The sequence below is a fragment of the Pseudophryne corroboree genome, chromosome 9, assembly GCF_028390025.1.
Source record: "Pseudophryne corroboree isolate aPseCor3 chromosome 9, aPseCor3.hap2, whole genome shotgun sequence".
Lineage (NCBI taxonomy): Eukaryota > Metazoa > Chordata > Amphibia > Anura > Myobatrachidae > Pseudophryne > Pseudophryne corroboree.
Window position 1 is genome coordinate 355197481 of NC_086452.1, and position 20947 is coordinate 355218427.

Genomic DNA, 20947 nt, shown 5'->3' on the forward strand with positions numbered 1-20947 from the left:
GAGGTGAAGTCTCTGTTTGAAGAAACCTGAGTTAATCCTGATAAAACGTTTCAGATCCCTAAGAGATTACTCACATCTTTCTCCTTTCCTCAGGATGAATGAAAGAAATGGGAAAACCCACCGATTGTTGACGCATCGGTATCTAGGTCACGTAAGATAGTCTTACCTGTCCCTGGGGCTGCCTCCTTAAAGGACACGGCTGACCGCAAAATTGAAAACACTCTCAAATCCCTGTACACAGCTACTGGGGTGGCCCAGAGACCCACTATTGCTTGCGCATGAATCACTAGGGTCAGGCAATCTAATTGAGGAGTTAGATTCCTTATCCAGGGGGGAGATAGTTTTACTCCTACAGCATATACAGGACTCTGCAAATTTTATGGTAGAGGCCATAAAAGAAATTTTTGCTCAACGCACGCACCACGGCCATGGCGGTGTCAGCACGCAGGGCCTATGGCTACACCAGTGGACTGCGGATGCCAGGAAAGGCGTGGAAAACCTACCATTTACAGGTGAGGCCCTGTTTGGAGCTGAACTGGATACGTGGATTTCCAACGCTACGGCGGATAAGTCTACATACCTTTCTTCCGCAGCCTCCCCAGCTAGGAAAACCTATTGTGCTGCAACTCTGCAGTCCTTTCGGACAGCGAAATTTAAAAACAAAAACAAAGGTTCTTCTACAGCCTTCAAAGGCAATAGAGGTAACCCCAGAAAACCAGCTGCTGTAGGTTCACAGGAACAGAACCCCGGTTCTGCTTCCTCTAAGCCTTCAGTATGACGGGGGACTGCACTGCCTGGAAGACAGGCAGGTGGGAGCCCGATTACGATACTTCAGTCACATACGGGCAACATCATGCCAGGATCCCTGGGTCAAAGATCTTATAGCCCAGGGCTACAGACTGGAGTTTCAGGAACTCCCACCTCACAGATTCTTCAAAACAGGCTTACCAGCTTCTCAAGAAGCAAGTATGACTTTACAGGAAGCAATTCAAAAACTGGTACAGACTCAGGTCATTGTTCCAATTCCACTTCAGCTGCATAACCAGGGTTATTATTCCAACCTGTATGTAGTACCGAAACCGGACAGTTCGGTAAGGCCCATTTTACATCTCAAGTCGTTAAACCTGTACTTACGGGTGTTCAAGTTCAAGATGGAGTCTCTGAGAGCGGTGATCTCAGGTCTGGAGGAGGGGGAATTCTTGGTGTCTCTGGATATCAAGGATGCGTACCTTCATATTCCGATTTGGCAACCTCATCAGGCTTATCTAAGGTTTGCGTTACAGGACCGTCATTACCACTTCCAGGCCCTGCCCTTTGTCCTCTCTACGGCACCGAGTGTGTTCACCAAGGTAATGGCAGAGATGATGTTTCTCCTCCGCAATCAAGGAGTGAACATAATACCGTACCTGGACGATCTAGCAGTAGATCCGCGTACCAAGCCCTTCTCGGCCAGTCCGGAGTGATGAGGAATGCCTGAACTTTTGTTCTCCTTGTGAGTTTGAGAACTCTTGGAATGAGTGAGGGAGCAGCAGCATGATGTGTCGGAATGACATATAGCACTTTTAAGTGCCTATGCTGCGGCTCTGAAGTCTTCTTTCTTCACTTGAAAGCTCTTTTCAGGGCTGCCGAGCGCAGTCCTCCCTGTTGTTAGCCTGCACTGCAGGTACCAACTTACAAACTGAGCTCCTGTGCAAGCAGGCGGTTATAGAGGAGGCGGCGCTGTGCAACTTGGGAACAGTCAAAGCTTTTAGCCTGTTGGTGCCTCGGATCAAGATCCAACTCTACACCCCCGATGTTATCCCTGTGGAACCCCAGTGTACCCCGCTGCAGAAATCCCCTTAAACAAGGTTTAAACTGGTAAAAAGCACCTTGAATGCTTTCCTCCATATATCACATGTAGTTGTAGCTGATAGTTACGTTTTATTTGTTATGACCAAATACTGTTCTGATGTAAAACTTACTAGTACAGCTGTACATTTTAAAAATACCAATTTTTTTTTACAAAATGTGTTAAAACCCCCCCCAAAAAAACACGTAATGGACTTTGAATACACGTGGTGATGGACCAACATGTTTTATCGTTCTTCTCTTTAGTTGGCCCATAACTCAAGCAGTTGGCGTATACCTGTTTGTATGGCCAGATATGGCACAGTAAAACAAGACACGCTGTCAAAAAAATACTCACAAACTCTACACTTTGATTAGAATACTTTTATATTTAAATATGAATTGATATTTTTGTTTAAAACATACAGTACTTAGGAAAAATTCATAGACGTTGTTCCAAAAGGTATACAATTAAGCAAGTTTTGTACATTTGTCCAAACAATGGTGTATGATCTCATTGCCATATGTGTAAAACTATTTATTTGTGCACATTAATAAACCAAGTGTAGAGGCGTAGAGTGTAGCCGGAGTCATGTGCAGTCCATGTTCTCATCCTCTGTCTCGACTTCAGGAGGGCATAATTCATCCAGGGCAAACTCTGTAACAGATTGTTGGATAGATTATAACTAAACAAGAACATAACATTTAGTTTTATGCTCAATAATACACGTTTTTATGATGTGCGGTCAGGCTAGCTTTTTCACACATCTGATTAAAACTCACTCAATTTCCAGCAGTATATACTGCTGGGGTGTCGTACGGTATGCCGGCGCTCGGGCTCCCGGCGACCAGCATACCGGCGCCGGGAGCCCGACCGCCGGCATACCGACAGCGTGGCGAGTGCAAAGGAGCCCCTTGCTCTTGCGCGCCACACTATTTTATTTTCCCTCCAGGGGGGTCGTGGACCCCCACGAGGGAGAATAGTTGTCGGTATGCCGGGTGTCGGGATTCCGGCGCCGGTATACTGTGCGCCAGTATCCCGACATTCGGCATACAGAAGACCACCCATACTGCTGCACCTTTGTATAATGCCCACATGTACCCTCAGGTTCATATATGTGTATCTAACTAGGGCCATAATACTAGCCAGTGCCTCGCCTCCCCAGCCAATTGCCTCAGCGCACGTCACTGTTTTTATGAGGATGACAATGAATGTCCCCATTTTTATAAATAAAATATATGGATTACCTTGGAAGGTGCATGATACTGTACAAGCTAATTTGCAGTAAAATTTGAATATATATACGGTATTGCAGTAAAATTCGAATATATATACGGTACAAAGCTTAGGGTGATTCCGACCTTCGCTCTCATTCAAGATGCTATATTTCCTGAAAATGGCTCGGACCCCCGGCACAGCCTGGTCATATTGGTGAAGGACCTCCAAACAGTGTTCACTGAAGTTTTTGTCCTTCTGGAAAAGGCTGTGAAGCAGCATCAATGTCTCTCTTAGAAGTTGTGCAGACTTATTTTGATCTGGAGTGGTTGCAGGTAGGGTTAAACGACGCACGCGGAGCCATTCCTGGTGTAAGGTGAGAACCAGTGCCTTCACAACCTGAGTACAGAACAGACAATGAGATATCAAGTACCTCTCAGTAAAAGTAATCATTTGCTTACATGGGAGCAATGCTTTGATTGTATGTGAAAATGAATATCAAATGTCTGTTAAATTATTTTCTTAATCTACTTGGTGGACACTGGAACCATAGGGATACAGTGATTACATTGGCAGTGTAAAATATTCAAGCCATCTAAGCTCCTCTCATGTCTATATTCCCATCCTTCAAAGAAATCAGAAACTTTTCTAAGCAAACTCCACAGGGCAGAACGGAGAAGGAAAACACTTAACTTTGTTAAGCTTTAACAGCAGATCAAGAGTAGAATAAGGCAGGTGCTCAGTGCCTTCAAATGGAATCAGAAAACAAGATATTAGTATAAAAATCCAATTTTCTCATTCATCCTTTGGTGATAGTGGAACCATGGGGACACCAAAGCTCTTTCTGCGGGTGGGTAGGTGACAAGAGTTGCAGTGCCCAGTACCTTCCAACCAAGTGGCGCCATTAGGTGCCTGTAAAAACTATGAACCGAAAAACCTTTTTGATAGAAGAACGAGTGTAGACATGACTAATCAGCAAAGTTCAGCTATAATGTTCTGATATCTGCCTCACACTTGTAGAAGTATCATAAAGTGCCAGAAGATAATCAGACTCCCTACTGTCTAGTGTTTTTCTGACATTTGTATGCCTTTGACAACATCCAGTAAGTGAAGAGATCCTTCTTCCTGTGAGGACTGTATCTGATCCAATGCCTGAATCACAATGACTTGAGTGGAATGTAGAAGCCACCTCTAGAATGGTTTTGTCCAGGGAATTGCCTAGTCTCGAGAAAAATTAGATAGGGAAAGCTGTAGAAGCGAGTACCCAGTTCCAGAAAGAAAAATGACCTTTCATGTGAAAGACTTCAGAGTCCAGCGGTTGTGTTGTGATGCCTTTAAGTCCCAAAGAATCAAAGGAGTACTGAATGTCTTAGTGTGTCTACAACTGCAAAACAGAAATATATACTTTATGGTAAGAACTTACCGTTGATAACGGTATTTCTCCTAAGTCCACAGGATTCACAGTATAACAATGGGCTATGATGAAGCGACAGCAGATTTGCACCAATCGGTCAAAGCTTTCCGGCATCACAGCATGCAACGGGCCCGTCCATATATCCCTGCCTCCGGCTCAGGCAAAACAGTTGTATTCCAAAGCTCAAGGCAGGAGCATCATAGATAGCCCTAATCCACGTAGATCCTTAATGCACGGACCACGTCCAGCGATGCATCTCCCGCAAAGAGGCCCGGTACCTGGAAAGCCGGGACTACAATTTCTTCATTAAGGTGGAATTTAGACACCACCTTCGGAAGATACCCAGATCTAGTTCTGAGAACTGCTTTATCAGGATAAAAAAAATCAGAAATGGGGAACGACATGATAATGTGCCTAAATCTGATACTCTTCTAGCTGACGCCATAGGCAGTAGAAAGAGAACTTTAGCTGTCAACCATTTAAGATCCACTTTATTAAGTGATTCAAATGGGGCAACTTGAAGGGCTTTTAGGACTAGACTTAAGTCCCAAGGCACTGTAGGAGGAACAAAAGGAGGTTGAATGCATAGCACTCCCTGGAAAAAAGTACACACATCCTGTAAGTTGGCAATTTTCTTTTGGAACCATACAGTCAATGGGGTATATTTACTAAAATTCGTATATGTGTCGATTTGGAGGGAGATTAAACACGAATGACATCGAATGTGTGAATTTGCAACTTTTTGAATTTTTTACGCCTCATTTACTATGCTGTCGTATTCTGCATTTTTTTCCGATGTCGATGTCATTCGTAATGTCGGGCAGTGTTTTACGTGAATGATTAGTAAAACACTGCCGACATTAACACAATGAATCTCGGCTGGATCTGTGAGATCCGTGCAGGGCTTCATTGTGTACCTTAAAAAAGTGTTTTAAGAGTTAAAATTAGAAGAAAAAAAAATGCGTGGGGTCCCCCGCCCTAAGCAAAACCAGCCTCGGGCTCTTTGAGCCGGTCCTGGTTGTAAAAATATGGGGGGGAAAATGACTGGGGTTCCCCCATATTTAAACAACCAGCACCGGGCTCTGCGTCCGGTCCTGGTGCAAAAAATATGGGGGACAAAAAACATAGGGGTCCCCCGTATTTTTTAAACCAGCACCGGGCTCCACTAGTCAGAGAGATAATGCCACAGCATTTCTTTTACTTACTTTTACTTTTATATCGGTCCCTGCGGCCCTGGCATTAAATCACTAACTAGTCACCCCTGGCCGGGGTACCCTGGAGGAGTGGGGACCCCTTAAATCAAGGGGTCCCCCCCTCCAGCCACCCAAGGGCCAGGGGTGAAGCCCGAGGCTGTCCCCCCCATCCAAGGGCTGCATATGGGGGGCTGATAACCATGTGTAAAAATAGGAATATTGTCTTTTGTAGCAGTACTACAAGTCCCAGCAAGCCTCCCCCGCAAGCTGGTACTTGGAGAACCACAAGTACCAGCATGTGGTGGAAAAACGGGCCCGCTGGTACCTGTAGTACTACTACAAATAAAAACAGAACTCACACACCTTGAAAGTAAAACTTTATTACATACATGCACACCTACATTCACACATACTTACCTATGTTCACAAGAGGGTCGGTCCACTTCTCCAAGTAGAATCCATGGGATACCTGTGAATAAAATTATACTTACAAAAATCCAGTGTAGATCGGTCCTCTTCTGAGCTTGTAATCCACGTACTTGGCAAAAAAACAAACCGAAAAACCCGAACCACGCACTGAAAGGGGCCTTATGTTTACACATGGGACCCCTTTCCCCGACTGCCGAGATCCCCCGTGACTCCTGTCACAGAGGGTCCCTTCAGCCAATCAGGAAGCGCCACGTCGTGGCACTCTCCTGATTGGCTGTGTGCTCCTGAGCTGTCAGTCAGGCAGCGCACGGCAGAGATACAATGTAGCGCCTATGCGCTCCACTGTATCCAATGGTGGGAACTTTGCGGTCAGCCCGTTTTTCCACCGCATGCTGGTACTTGTGGTTCTCCAAGTACCAGCTTGCGGGGGAGGCTTGCTGGGACTTGTAGTACTGCTACAAAAAACAATATTCTTATTTTTACACATGGCTATCAGGCCCCCATCCGCAGCCCTTGGATGGGTGGGGGACAGCCTCTGGCTTCACCCCTGGCCCTTGGGTGGCTGGAGGGGGGACCCCTTGATTTAAGGGGTCCCCACTCCTCCAGGGTACCCCGGCCAGGGGTGACTAGTTAGTGATTTAATGCCAGGGCCGCAGGGACCGATATAAAAGTGTCCCCCGGCTAAGGCATTATCTCTCTGACTAGTGGAGCCCGGTGCTGGTTCAAAAAATACGGGAGACCCCTACGTTTTTTGTCCCCCGTATTTTTTGCACCAGGACCGGATGCAGAGCCCGGTGCTGGTTGTTTAAATATGGGGGAACCCCAGTCATTTCCCCCCCCCCATATTTTTACAACCAGGACCGGCTCAAAGAGCCCGAGGCTGGATTTGCTTAGGAGGGGGGACCCCACGCATTTTTTCCCCCTAATTTTTAACACTTTACCACCCCATGACTATCAGAACACGGTAAAAAAAAGCAGGTCTATTTTAAAACTGCTTTTTTTTCACGGCAGTGTTTGGCTATTGCCGGCAGTGTTTGTGAAATAGAATTTTTAGTAAATTACCGAGTTGTATGAAATAACAGGCGTACAGTATTTGACCGATGGTGTATTCATTCGTATTTTTTTTCTTTGACTTCCAAAAAAATACGAATGCCCTCATCAATTACTGGCGAGATTTGAGTTTAGTTAATTCCCGAGATGACACTTTGAAGAAAAAACAGCGAATCGGTCAAAATCGGGAGCTTAGTAAATATACCCCAATGCTGGCACTTGAACTCTCAAGGAAGGCACCTTCAAACCTTTATCCATTCCTGCCTAAAGGAATGCTAAGACCCTGGAAACTCTGAAAGACTTAGGGTCCATTTTCCATTCACTGCACCAATGAATATAGGCCTGCCATATTCGGTGATAAATGCGAGCTGACGAAGGTTTCCTTGCTATGAGCATAGTTTGAATTACCTGTTGTGAGAATACTCTTGACTTCAGGATAGAGGTTTCAAGAGTCACGCCGTAAAAGACAGTCGATCCAGATGTCTGTGATAACAAGGACCCTGCATCAGTAGATCTGGACGTTGAGGGAGCACAAGTGGAGTCTCCATCGACAGTCTCTGCAGATCTGTGTACCAATGCCTTCTGGGCCAAGCCGGCGCTATTAGTATCACGGCACCTTTCCCTTGCTTTATCTTTCTCACACCCTGGGTAATAGGGTGACTGGAGGAAACACATAAGGCAGATGAAAGTCCCATCTCACCGACAGGGCATCCACAAAGGTCGCTCTGGGATTCTTTGTTCTTGATCCGTATGCAAGAACTTTGTTGCTCAGACGGGATGCCATGAGATCTATCTATGGCAACCCCCACTTGTCTACTAGAGTCTGGTAGACCTCCGGCTGTAGAACCCATTCGCTTGCCTGAATAGCGTGTCGACTGAAAAGTCAGCTTCCCAGTTTAGGGCTCCCAGAACGAACACTGCAGACAAGGCTGGATGATGAAGTTCTGCCCACTTTAGTATGTGACTTACCTTCTTCATCGCTTTTCAGCTGTTAGTTCCTCCATGATGGTTGAAGTACGCTACTGCCGTCGCATTGTCCGAGCGGAACTGGACCGGTTTTCCCCGAAGGATGTCTTTTGCCTGAATCAGTGCCATGTATATGGCCCGAAGTTCCAATATATTTATTGGCAGGCAACCTTCTTCCTTGGTCCATTGCCCCTGAAAACACAACCTTCCTGACACTGCTCCCCAGCCCTGGAAACTGGCATCTGTCGTCAGAATTTCCCAATCTGATATCCAAAAGGGTCTCCCCTTGTCCAGATGGGATGTCTGTAGCCACCAGGCTAATGACCTTCTTACTTCTATCGTAAGGACCACAGTCTGTGTTTTTATCGTCTGATGCAACCCATTCCATTTGGCAAGAATCAGACGCCGCAGAGGCCACGAGTGGAATTGTGCATACTCCACCATGTCGAATGTTGACACCATCAAACCCATCACATGCATTGCTGCGTGAATGGGTTTGATGGATCCCCCAGGTGGAGGCCTGCACCATCAGGCTGATCTGTCTTACCAACCGGTCCTCTGGTAGCCCAATGCTTTTTAGTCTTACCAGACTTATTGTATTGGGACTGCCTGCTATCACTTTTATCTTTAGCTTTTCGTTTAGATCGAAAGGGCCGAAAAGCCGGAACTTTAGGTTTGAAATTGTATGTGGAAGTAAACTTTACTTTCTTGGAGTCTGCTTCTGCCTCCAAAATATCTGTCAATTCTTTACCAAAAAAAGAATATCTCCAGAAAAGGGCAAAGATTCCAAAACCTTCTTAGATTCTGAATCAGCTTTCCACGTACGTAGCCAAACTGCTCTACGAGCTGCAATTGTTGAAGCTGATGCCTTGGAGGCAATAGTACCCATATCCAATGCTGCTTCTTCCAAGAACATTTGAGCCTGTTTTATATATGCTATATGGGATTTTTGCTCTCTAGATGCTATTGAAAAATCCCCCTCCAAGGCATCAGCCCAGACAGCCACTGCCTTTGCCATCCAAGCTGAAACTATGGCTGGCCTTATGACTGCCCCAGACAGGGTAAAAAATGGTTTTTAGAAACCATCCTCTCTCCTAGCCGTGACATCATTTAATGATGTTGAAGGCAAAGGTAATGTAGATTTTCGCACTAATCGAATCACATGCGTATCTACTTTAGGAGCCACCTCCCTTTTTAAACAATCCCCAGCTGGAAGAGGATATATACCGTTATGGTAAGAACTTTCCGTTGATAACGAAATTTCTCCTAAGTCCACAGGATAACATTGGGATATGCCGGAGCGACAGCGGAAATGGCACCAAATAGTCACAAGCTTTCTGGCCTCCCAGGATGCATCGGGCTCGTCCATATAATCCCGCCCACCGACTAAGTCAAATCAGTTGTTTTCACAGCAATTAGGCAGGAGCATTATGTAGAACCCTATTCAGGAGATAAGAACACACATGCACACCCTTCCATACAAGAGGGAAGAGGTTTAGTGATTGTAAAGATCCTCAAATCCGGTGCGTCAGGGTGGGATCCCTGTGGATACCTGTGGACATAGGAGAAATTCCGTTATCAACAGTAAGTTCTTACCGTAACGGTATAATTCTCCGGCTGGGTCCACAGATTATCCACAGGATAACATTGGGATTCCCAAAGCCATTATTAGTGGTGGGGACGCTCCTGATTAGACAGGAGAACCTTTCGCCCGAATTCCGCGTCATGAGAGGCAAAAGTATCCAAGGCATGTCTAATGAATGTGTTACTGGAAGACCATGTGGCTGCCTTACATATCTGCTCTGCTGAAGCACCATGTTGTGCTGCCCATGAAGGACCTACCCTACGTGTAGAGTGCGCAGAGACATTAGCCGGAGCAGGGAGATCAGCACGAGAATATACTTTTGAAATAGTCATTCGAAGCCATCTTGCTAGCGTCTGTTTAGTAGCAGGCCATCCTCTTTTGTGAAATCCGTAGAGAATGAAGAGAGAATCTGTCTTTCTGATGGCACTAGTACGATCTACGTAAATTCTTAACGCACGGACTACGTCCAGTGACGCTTCTCCCGCAGAAAGTCCCGATACCTGAAAAGCCGGGACTACAATTTCTTCGTTCAGGTGAAACTTTGAGACCACCTTCGGAAGATAACCAGATGTAGTTCTGAGAACTGCTTTATCTGGATAAAAGATCAGAAAAGGAGACTTACACGATAGCGCTCCTAAATCTGACAATCTTCTAGCTGATGCCATCGTCAGTAGAAAGAGAACTTTAGCCGTCAATCATTTAAGATCTGCTCTCTTAAGTGGTTCAAACGGAGCCCCCTGAAGGATTTTAAGAACCAGATTTAAATCCCAGGGTACTGCAGGAGGAACAAACGGTGGTTGAATGTGTAACATTCCCTGAAAAAAAGTATGCACATCCTGTAGGCTAGCAATCTTTTTCTGAAACCATACAGTTAATGCTGATACTTGAACTCTCAAGGAAGCCACCTTTAAACCCTTATCCATTCCTGCTTGGAGGAAATCCAAAATCCTGGATACTCTAAAAGATCTTGGATCCATACCTCTTTCGCTACACCAATGAATATAGGCCTGCCATATTTGATGATAAATACGAGCTGAAGAAGGCTTTCTTGCTCTAAGCATGGTTTGAATTACCTGTTGTGAAAATCCTCTTGATTTTAGGATAGAGGTTTCAACAGCCACGCCGTCAAAGACAGACCTTCCAGATGGCTGTGATAACAAGGCCCCTGTATTAGTAGATCTGAACGTTGAGAAAGCAGAATTGGAGCTTCCACAGACATCCTTAGTAGATCTATGTACCAATGCCTTCTGGGCCAAGCTGGAGCTGTTAGAATTATGGCTCCCTTTGCTTGCTTTATTTTCCTCACCACCCTGGTTAACAGGGAGATTGGGGGAAACAGATATGCCAGATGAAATTCCCATCTCTCTGACAGTGCGTCTACAAGTATCGCCCCGGGATCCTTTGTTCTTGACCCGTATGCCGGAACTTTGCTGTTGAGACGGGACGCCATGAGATCTATCTCTGGCAGAGCCCATCTGTTTACTAGAGTCTGAAATACTTCCGGGTGTAACGCCCATTCAGTCTCCTGAATGGTGTGTCGACTGAGAAAGTCCGCTTCCCAGTTCAGCACTCCTGGCACAAACACTGCGGACAATGCCGGACGATGGAGTTCTGCCCATCTTAGTATGTGAGTTACTTCCTCCATCAATCTTTTGCTGTGGGTTCCTCCCTGATGGTTGAGGTACGCTACTGCTGTTGCATTGTCTGAACGGATCTGGACTGGTTTTCCTTGCAGAATGTCCTTTGCCTAAACCAGAGCCATATATATGGCCCTTATTTCCAACAGATTTATTGGCAGGCAACTTTCCCTTGTAGTCCATTTTCCCTGGAACAAGAAATTTTCGAACACTGCTCCCCAGCCTTGAAGACTGGCATCCGTTGTCAGTACATGACAATCTGCTATCCAAAAGGGTCTTCCCTTGTCTAGATGGTCCATCTGTAGCCACCAGGCTAGTGACCTTTTTACGTTTACTGGAAGCTTTATCATCTGTCTTTTTATTGTCTGATGTTTTCCATTCCATCTGGTTAGAATGAGGTGCTGTAGGGGGTCTGGAGTGGAATTGTGCATATTCCACCATGTCGAATGTTGACCCCATCAGACCCATCACTCGCATTGCTGCATGGACTGATACTGTCTGACTGTGCAACAATTCCTGAGTCATTACCTGCACTTTGGATATCTTTTTCTCAGGTAAGTTTATTCTTTGTAGACTTGAATCCAATATGGCCCCCAAGTGAACCATCCTTTGTGATGGACTCAGAGACGACTTTTCCCAATTTATGAGCCATCCGTGTCTTTGTAGACAAGCTATTGTCTGTTGGAGATGGCCCAAGAGTAATTCCTGGGATTGAGCCAGGATTAAAAGATTGTCGAGGTATGGAAAAATTCTTAACCCCTGCTTGCAGAGATAAGCTGCCATAACCACCATAATTTTGGTAAATACCATGGGGGCTGTGGCTAGCCCAAAGGGCAAAGCCTGAAACTGAAAATGTTGCTGGAGAATGGCAAACCTGAGGTAACACTGATGGGACCATGCTATGGGCACATGCAGGTAAGCATCATGTACATCCAGAGACACCATGTAATCTCCATGGTTCCATGTGAAACTTTGGAACCCAAATGTATTCGTTTAACCTCTTGAGATTGAGAATTGGTCGGAATAATCCATTTGGCTTCTGAATCAAAAATAGGTTGGAGTAAAATCCCCGTCCCCTTTGTGTCAGGGGTACTGGGATAACTACCCCAGACTGAAGCAATTTCTGAACTGCTTCTTGCAGAGCTCTGGCCTTCGACTCTATACGAGACAGGTTGGTGCAAAAAAACCTTTGAGGAGGCTGCTTCTTGAAAGGGAAACCATAACCGAGAGATACCACCTTCTGCACCCAAGCATCTGTCGTCAACTGCTGCCATGTGTGCGCAAAGTGAAGGAGTCGGCCCCCCAACCCTGGAATCCTCCAGGCGGAGGCCCGCACCCTCAGACTGATGGCTTCTGTTTTGGTTTGGAAGCTGGCCGTCTATTGGCCCATTGCTTCCTACCCCTAGCTGATTTATTGTACTGGGGTTGGTTAGAATCATCCTTTCCTTTTGCTTTACCTTGCCATCGAAATGGCCGAAATTTTGAACCCCTCGGTTTAGGGTTATAACTAGCCGGAAACCTGACCTTTTTCGATTCAGCTTCCGATTCCAGAATATCTGTAAATTGTTTTCCAAACAGAATATTACCAGCGAAAGGCAACGCTTCCAGAGCTTTCTTGGATTCTGCATCCGCTTTCCAAGAACGTAGCCAAATTGCTCTACGAGCAGCTACCGTTAAGGCTGATGCTTTAGAAGTAATCGTACAAATATCAATTGCTGCTTCTTCCAAATATTGCGCAGCTTGTTTTATATGGCCTAGATGAGACTCCTGCTCCCTGGTAGGTGCGGAGAGGCCACTCTCTAGTTCCTCCGCCCATTCTACTATTGCTTTTGCCATTCAGGCCGAAGCCATAGCTGGCCTTACAACAGCCCCTGACAGAGAAAAAATGTTTTTCAAGAAACCATCTACTCTTCTATATGTGACATCATTCAATGAGGTAGAGGGCAGCGGTAAAATAGATTTTCGCACAAGTCGCACGACATGTGCATCTACTTTAGGAGGAACTTCTCTTTTAGAACAGTCCTCAGCCGGAAAAGGATATTAAGAATCCCACTTTTTCGGAATTCTATATTTCTTATTGGGTGTAGCCCAAGGTTCTTCCATAATTTCCGTCAGATCTTCTGACCCTGGAAACTCAACAAAACTGACAGAGTATAGTTAAGTCAGCAATCACACTAGCAGTCAGTCACGTTATACATTAGTATAATAAGCAATATGAGCACATCATCAACTACAACCACATTTCAAGTATGTTGGAGAACATATTACTGAATCATTACTGAATCATTACATGAATAATTACTTCTTCTCCCCTCTGTCCCTCGTTGCAGTGATCCTGTTGCCAGCAGGAATCACTGTAAAATAAAAAACCTAAGCTAAACTTTTTCTAAGCAGCTCTTTAGGAGAGCCACCTAGATTGCACCCTTCTCGGCCGGGCACAAAAATCTAACTGGAGTCTGGAGGAGGGTCATAGGGGGAGGAGCCAGTGCACACCACCTGATCTGGAAAAGCTTTACTTTTTGTGCCCTGTCTCCTGCGGAGCCGCTATTCCCCATGGTCCTTTCAGGAACCCCAGCATCCACTAGGACGATAGAGAAAACATATTACTGAATCATGTTTAAACACTGCCACTCCATGAACCTATAGTGAACACAGACGCTCAGTGAACACACACGCACCAGTCACACAGCCAGCTATGCTGTGACAGGGTCTCCCTTGTGTACAGCGTCTCAGACGGAAGCGGGAAAACAGTTAATGGCGGAAGACTCGGAGGAAACTGGTCAAGAACCGAGGGGAGGGGCGACCAGGAGAGCGTCTGACTCCCCACTGCTGACATCAACCCTAGGGATCGCGGCCTCATACTATTGCTGGAGCCTATGATCCCTAAGGCCTCGCGCTGGTACATCCAAGGTGGCAGCCGCTTCAGCGACTGTTTGGTAGTCTCCTCCCAATACAGTGCGGCTGTGTCCGTATTCCCCTTCTAAGTGGAACCGATGCCTTACCTTCTCCCCATGCTCCGGCCACAGCCTGGTAACGTCTGCTGAACCTGCTAGTATATCCGACACAGACGGCCGCCGAAACAGCACTGTACTTGTGGGTAAGCGATGTTGCGACCCGGCGGAGAGTTGTTGGAGTGACTCTTTCTAAGGTATGTATAAGACGCTTTTTAGAAAGATAACTCAAGAAAAATAGTAAAACTATAAAAATAAAATAAGACAGCTTAGGGCTGCTAAAAACCAGCAGCCCTCTGACCATGGTCTGGCTCCTGCCGTACCAAACAAAAAACAGATTTGCCTGAGCCAGGAGGCGGGGATATATGGACGGGCCCGTTGCATGCTGGGAGGCCGAAAAGCTTTGACCAATTGGTGAAAATCCGCTGTCGCTTCATCATATCCCAATGTTATCCTGTGGATAACCTGTGGACCCTGCTGGAGAAAAAGACACTGAAATCAAAATTCTAACCCCTAGAAAACCGCCATCAAGAGCCGCATCTCCCAGAAATTCAGACACCTTTTTTCTTTGAGTGCCACTATTTCTGAGCTAGACCTCTTTTACTGCAACTCGTCTAGGACTTGCACAGACAACAATTTTGCTAAATTTCTATTTAGCCACATCCCATTTGGGCAGAGGGTAAAACAATCAGTGGGTAATCTGAAACTTCTGTTTAGGTTTAACCCATGTCTCACTGAGGATAGGAACCAACTGTGGGGATGAAGGAAAATAAACCAAATATTTCTTCTTGTTGAACATCATCAGGCTCAGCTGATGCCTCGCTGTCCAGGATGTGTAGACCTGGATGCTCTGCTCTCACTATCCTACACCATAGCATATCGTATAGTCCTTGCCAAGGAAAAACCTCAATAGGGGACTCCTCCACCACCTCGCCCTTTCACTGGGAGGAGTAATCAGAATGTGACCCTTGACCGGACAGTACTCAGAATCCTACCTAAGAAAGAAAATAATTTAACCGATCCATACGCCGACTTGACCAGAGCTTGTGCCGAAACAGCCTCATCTAGATGCATCACTAAGTGAACAGATGACACTTGCTGAACACTCTAAGATGACTTGAATAATTTACTGAAGCTTCAAAGGAAAGAGGTGAAGGGACAGATTTCTGCAGCTACACCCTGGGACCAGGCCCTGGGACAGGGGGGGTCAAAGGGGACAGAAAAAAATGGGTCAGCACCAACCTCCCCTACCCCGCTGCTCCCTCTCCCTTATCATGTAACTTGGTCCGGTCCTTCCCTGCGGTGACGCTGATGCTATGCTGCGCGGTTACTTCTCCCTGTCTTCAACTGCAGCTGCCATCACGGAGAAGCACTGAGCCAGCCCAGCAGTAATGCCATTGGCCAGCCACCCGCCGGCGCCGGACACAACAAAAGACTACCTGACCGTCTGTGAGGGCATACAAACAGCAGCCTCCGCCCGCATATATATATATATATATATATATATATAAGATAGATAGATAGATAGATAGATAGATAGATAGATAGATAGATAGATAGATAGAAAAAATGTATGTATGTCGAGGGGAGTGGGGCGCCCAGAGATATCAGTGATCAGTGTACTGGGCCCCACGATTTCTGTTGCCTGCCCTGCCTGGGACACAATGCACACTGTATGAGCTTAGAACTGACAAAATTAGGCATTTAGCACAGTTGGTCCTTCCAGATCACTGTCGAAATCCAGAGGCATGTTGCGACAGACAGCCTTCAGTCATGCACAAAGTATCTGTTCTCGACTGTCCACTGGGTAACATAGAGCTACATTACATACACGTATAGAGAAAAAATAAATAAAAAAGTCTACTGAAACCTGTAATTTTAGCCCTGGAATTAATCCCCTTCTCAAGCATGCCAAATAACGAGAAGCAAGATGGAGATACAGAACACACAAAAGAGAATCTTAACTCTCAAAGCAGCAGACCCCCAAAAAACCCCTGAAGGGCAAACACACACACACACACACACACACACACACACACACACACACTCAGACTACTCCAAGCAAGGAGTGGGTAATTGTGAAGGATGCATTGGGATCTCGTCAACCACCACAGCTGTCAGCTTATAGTGACAGCTTTAGCACAAAATCAGCAGGTGATTTAAAAATTAAAACTCCTGCCCAAAAGCACCATGTCCTGAGGGCACACAGAAAAATAAATCTTGAGTTCTCTGCATTTTGATAAAGAAGGATGCTCTCAAACAACTTGAATATATTTACTGTTCCAATGTCCTAAAGGATAAATGGGAAATGTATATGAAGACAATGTAATTTTTCCATGATGGAAAATGCATGAAAATATTAACTGCATGTCAAACCTTCATCCACTTGCTTCTTCAATTATTTCACATAGATGTCTAATAAAGAGAACTCTCTCAGAACAAGACTGTAGTAGTATTGTAATGCATAATGTATAGCTTACTAGTATTTAAATAAACACATATTAGATACATAATTTCCTAAAGCAAACAGCTGCTGTTTTGTCTGTAAAGCTGGGTACACACTGGACAACCAGCAATTGTTCCGACTTTACTGACGATTTCTACTGAGTCCAGAACAAGTGAGATTTAGAATACACACACTGCAATCTTGCTAATGACCACACTATATATTGCATCATTTGGTTGCATGCAATATTTATTGTTGCTCCTGTTTACACCAGAACGACCTTCATGCCACTCTGTTCTAGGGAGTGGCATGAATGTGACGTTAAATTGTTCGACATAGGGATATATTCAATAAGAGTCGGGTCCATTCCGACATGCAGTTGTCGGAATGGACCCGGCAACCCCCATTAAAAAGAGCGGCCAAATCCGACTGTCTGATTTGGGCGTTCCCTGACCTGCTGCTGCTGTCAGCGCCGCGGATGCGCTGACAGCAGCAGCAAAGGGAGCTGTCAGCGGCGCCAGGGGTGAGGGGGGAGCTGTCAGCGGCGCCAGGGGTGAGGGGGGAGCGGGCAGCGGCGCCGGGGGTGAGATGTCTGCGGCGGTGGGGGGAGCAGTGGAGGAGATGGAGCGGACAGGGAGGGGAGAAGATGGGGGAGCAGCGGCTGCAGCTGCGGAGGCTCACAGCGGCGTCCACCCGGCTCCAGCAAGCGGGACCTCGCTCCCTCATCTCAATCCGACTTTTTTTAAAGTCGGATTGAGATTGTTGGAAATGGGGCTAAAACCTGTTGGGTTTGCCCCGCTTCCGACAATGCACGCTGTTCGGCGGCTGAAGCCGCCGATCAGCGTGCATTCCGACAAGTCGGAATAAATGGGGCTGTAATGAATAGGTCGGAACCCCTTCCGACATAAAACTGTCGGAAGCTGCCGTCTTCCCGAGAAGACGGCAGCTTCCGACAGTTATTGAATATACCTCATATTGTTTGTTGTCCGGTTTGCTATACGTACTGCACGATAACTATAACAAAATACTCCAGTACTTGATTGTTAAATATATAAATTTGAGGCAGAGAATGTATTTTACAATATGTAGCTTAATAAATATACTATATGTGCTGCATGGTTGGTGTAATGGTTAGCACAACAGCTTCACAGCACTGAGGTCTTAAGTTTGATTCCCACAAAGGCCCTCACTGTGTATGTGTTCCCCGTGTTTGTGTTGTTTTTCTTTGGGTACTCTGTTTTCCTCCCAATCCAAAAAATAGGATTTTGGTACTTACCAGGTAAATCCTTTTCTTTGAATCCATAGGGGGCACTGGAGTACTCTTGGGATATGGACGGCTTCCACCGGAAGAAGGCACTGAATAAATTAATTTTTGAGACTACTCCTCCCCTCCATATCCTCGAGCACTTCAGTGTTTTTTACTGAGCCGAACAGGATCGATAGAGAGATTGACAAAAGGAGAATTACCTATAATCTCACGGACAACAATAAAGTTGACACAAAACGTAACAGACAACTAAACAGTTGACACCCTAACTGATTAACCTTTGTTAAATTTAAACCAGTCGTGAAAGTGTGTTACCATAAGAACCACTGAACTTCCTAAAACAGATAAACTGCTCTGGGTGGGCGTCCAGTGCCCCCTATGGATTCAAAGAAAAGGATTTACCTGGTAAGTACCAAAATCCTATTTTCTTTTTCATCCACTAGGGGTCACTGGAGTACTCTTGGGATGTACCAAAGTTTCCTCCGTGGCGGGAGAGCTGTTTGGCACCTGTAACACTAAACGGCCAAAGCTAGATGCTGATGCCGCGAACGTATCAAACTTGTAAAAGCGCACAAACGTGTGCACTGAAGACCAAGTAGCCGCACGGCAAAGCTGTGTCGTAGAAGCCCCACGACTCGCTGCCCATGACGTTCCCACAGAACGTGTGGAATGAGCTGTTACTGATGTAGGTGGCTGTAACCTAGCATGAAGGTAAGCCTGACGTATGGTCAGTTTGATCCATCTGGATAAGGTCTGCTTAGAGGCTGGCCAACCCCTCTTAGCCGCATCATAGAGAACAAACAACGTATCCGTCTTACGAACCGTAGACGTTCGGGATACATAGACGCGTAATGCGCGAACCACATCCAACGTTTCAGCATTCTCTGTTAATACCGGAACTACTATTGGTTGATTGATGTGAAAAGACGACACTACCTTTGGTAGAAAACCGGGATTCGTCCGAAGTTCCGCTCTGTCATCATGAAAAACTAAATACGGTGACTTGCACGACAAGGCACCCAGATCTGAAACACGCCTAGCCGAAGCTAAGGCTAAAAGAAAAATCGTTTTCCAAGTGAGAAATGTAATATCCACTTGTTGTAAGGGTTCAAAGTAATCGGACTGTAAGAAATCTAAAACCAGATTCAAGTCCCATGGTGCTGTAGGTGGAATGAAAGGAGGCTGTATCCTCATTACACCCTGTAGAAACGTATGTATTGACGGCAACGAGGCCAATTTCCTTTGAAAGTAAATTGACAACGCAGATACCTGCACCTTTAGTGTGGAAAGACGTAGTCCTCCATCTAACCCCATCTGTAAAAATAACAAAAGACGGGATAAAGTAAAAGATGATGTCGGAAACTTCCGAGCTTCACACCAACCTATATAAGTACGCCAGATTCTGTAATAATGAGCTGCCGTAACCGGCTTCCTAGCTCGTACCATGGTTGGTATAACAGACTCCGGAATGCCCTCTCTTCTCAAGATGGCCTTTTCAACAGCCACCCCGTCAAACGCAGCCGCGCTAAATCGGGGTAAAGGAACGGACCTTGTTGTAACAGGTCCGGACGTAGTGGGAGTGGCCACGGATCGTCTGCGAGTAAACCGAGGAGATCCGAGAACCAAGTTCTCCGAGGCCAATGAGGCGCTATTAGTATGACTGTGACGGACCCTCTCTTGATCCGTTTTAGCAACAGCGGGAGCAGCGGAAACGGTGGAAACAGATACACGAGGCTGTATGGCCACGCGGCTGTGAGAGCATCCACCGCCACTGCCCTTGGATCTCTTGTTCTGGACACATATCGTGACACCTGATGATTGTGGCGGGATGCCATCAGATCCACCTGAGGGTAACCCCACCTCTGGATCAACATCTGAAACACTTCTGGATTTAATGCCCACTCTCCTGGATGAAAATCCCGACGACTGAGAAAATCTGCCTCCCAGTTGTCCACTCCCGGAATGAACACTGCCGACAATATCACCTGGTGATATTCGGCCCATCTGAGGATCCGAGCTACTTCCCGCATTGCCATGCGGCTTCTCGTTCCTCCTTGTTTGTTTATGTATGCGACTGCCGTCGCATTGTCTGACTGCACCTGAACAGTCTGAAAACGAAACATGTACACTGCTTGTCTTAGAGCATTGTAAATCGCCCTGAGTTCCAGAACATTTATGGATAGCGATCTTTCGTGATCTGCCCAGAGGCCCTGGAGCCGATAACTCTGAACTACAGCTCCCCAACCTCTGAGACTTGCGTCTGTTGACAGAATTATCCAATTCACGACGCCGAATCGTCTCCCTGCAGATAGATTGTGTATTTTTAACCACCAGAGAAGAGACACCCTGACTTGTGGCGACAATCTCACCCTGTGGTGCATCTGCAGATGTGATCCCGACCATTGCGCTAACACCTCCAGTTGAAACGGACGTGAGTGAAATCTTCCGAACTGAAGTGCTTCGAAAGCCGCCACCATTGTGCCTAAAAGGCGAATGCACAAATGTACTGAGACTGTGCGTGGCTTGAGCACTAATTGCACCAGATGACGAATGACCTGTACTTTCTGTTGTGGCAGGTAAACCTTTTGATTTATTGTATCGAGAATCATCCCTAGGAATTGAAGTCGTTGACACGGAATTAGATGTGATTTCTTTAAACTGACTATCCAACCGTGCTGAACTAGTACATTGTACGTTAGCAAAGCATGCTGGAGAAGCAATTGTTGAGACGGAGCCTTTATGAGTAGATCGTCCAAATACGGAACAATTATTACTCCTAGGGACCTGAGATGAGCTATCATCACGGACATTACCTTGGTGAATACCCGAGGCGCTGATGAGAGGCCAAACGGCAGAGCCTGAAACTGGTAATGGTCTCGCCTTATTGCAAACCTTAAGAAACTCTGGTGAGGTGGCCAAATCGGAATGTGTAAGTACGCATCTTTGAGATCCAGTGCAATCATGAA

At 46.0% G+C, this 20947-nt stretch overlaps 1 protein-coding gene across 4 annotated transcripts in view; it reads right to left on the reverse strand.

Moving 5' to 3' along the window:
* Positions 1–2196: 2196 nt before the first annotated feature.
* The window catches only part of ATRIP (ATR interacting protein), a 234081-nt gene continuing 215330 nt past the window's right edge, over positions 2197–20947 (reverse strand). For 3 of the 4 annotated variants that reach the window (XM_063940698.1, XM_063940699.1, XM_063940700.1), the window contains exons 13-14: positions 3190–3442; positions 2197–2485 (exon numbers count right to left, since the gene is read on the reverse strand). In XM_063940698.1, the coding sequence (XP_063796768.1) occupies positions 2418–2485; positions 3190–3442 (321 nt within the window). In that variant the 3' untranslated portion in view covers positions 2197–2417. The remainder of the gene's footprint in view (positions 2486–3189; positions 3443–20947) is intronic. The other variant, XM_063940701.1, reaches the window with a different exon arrangement.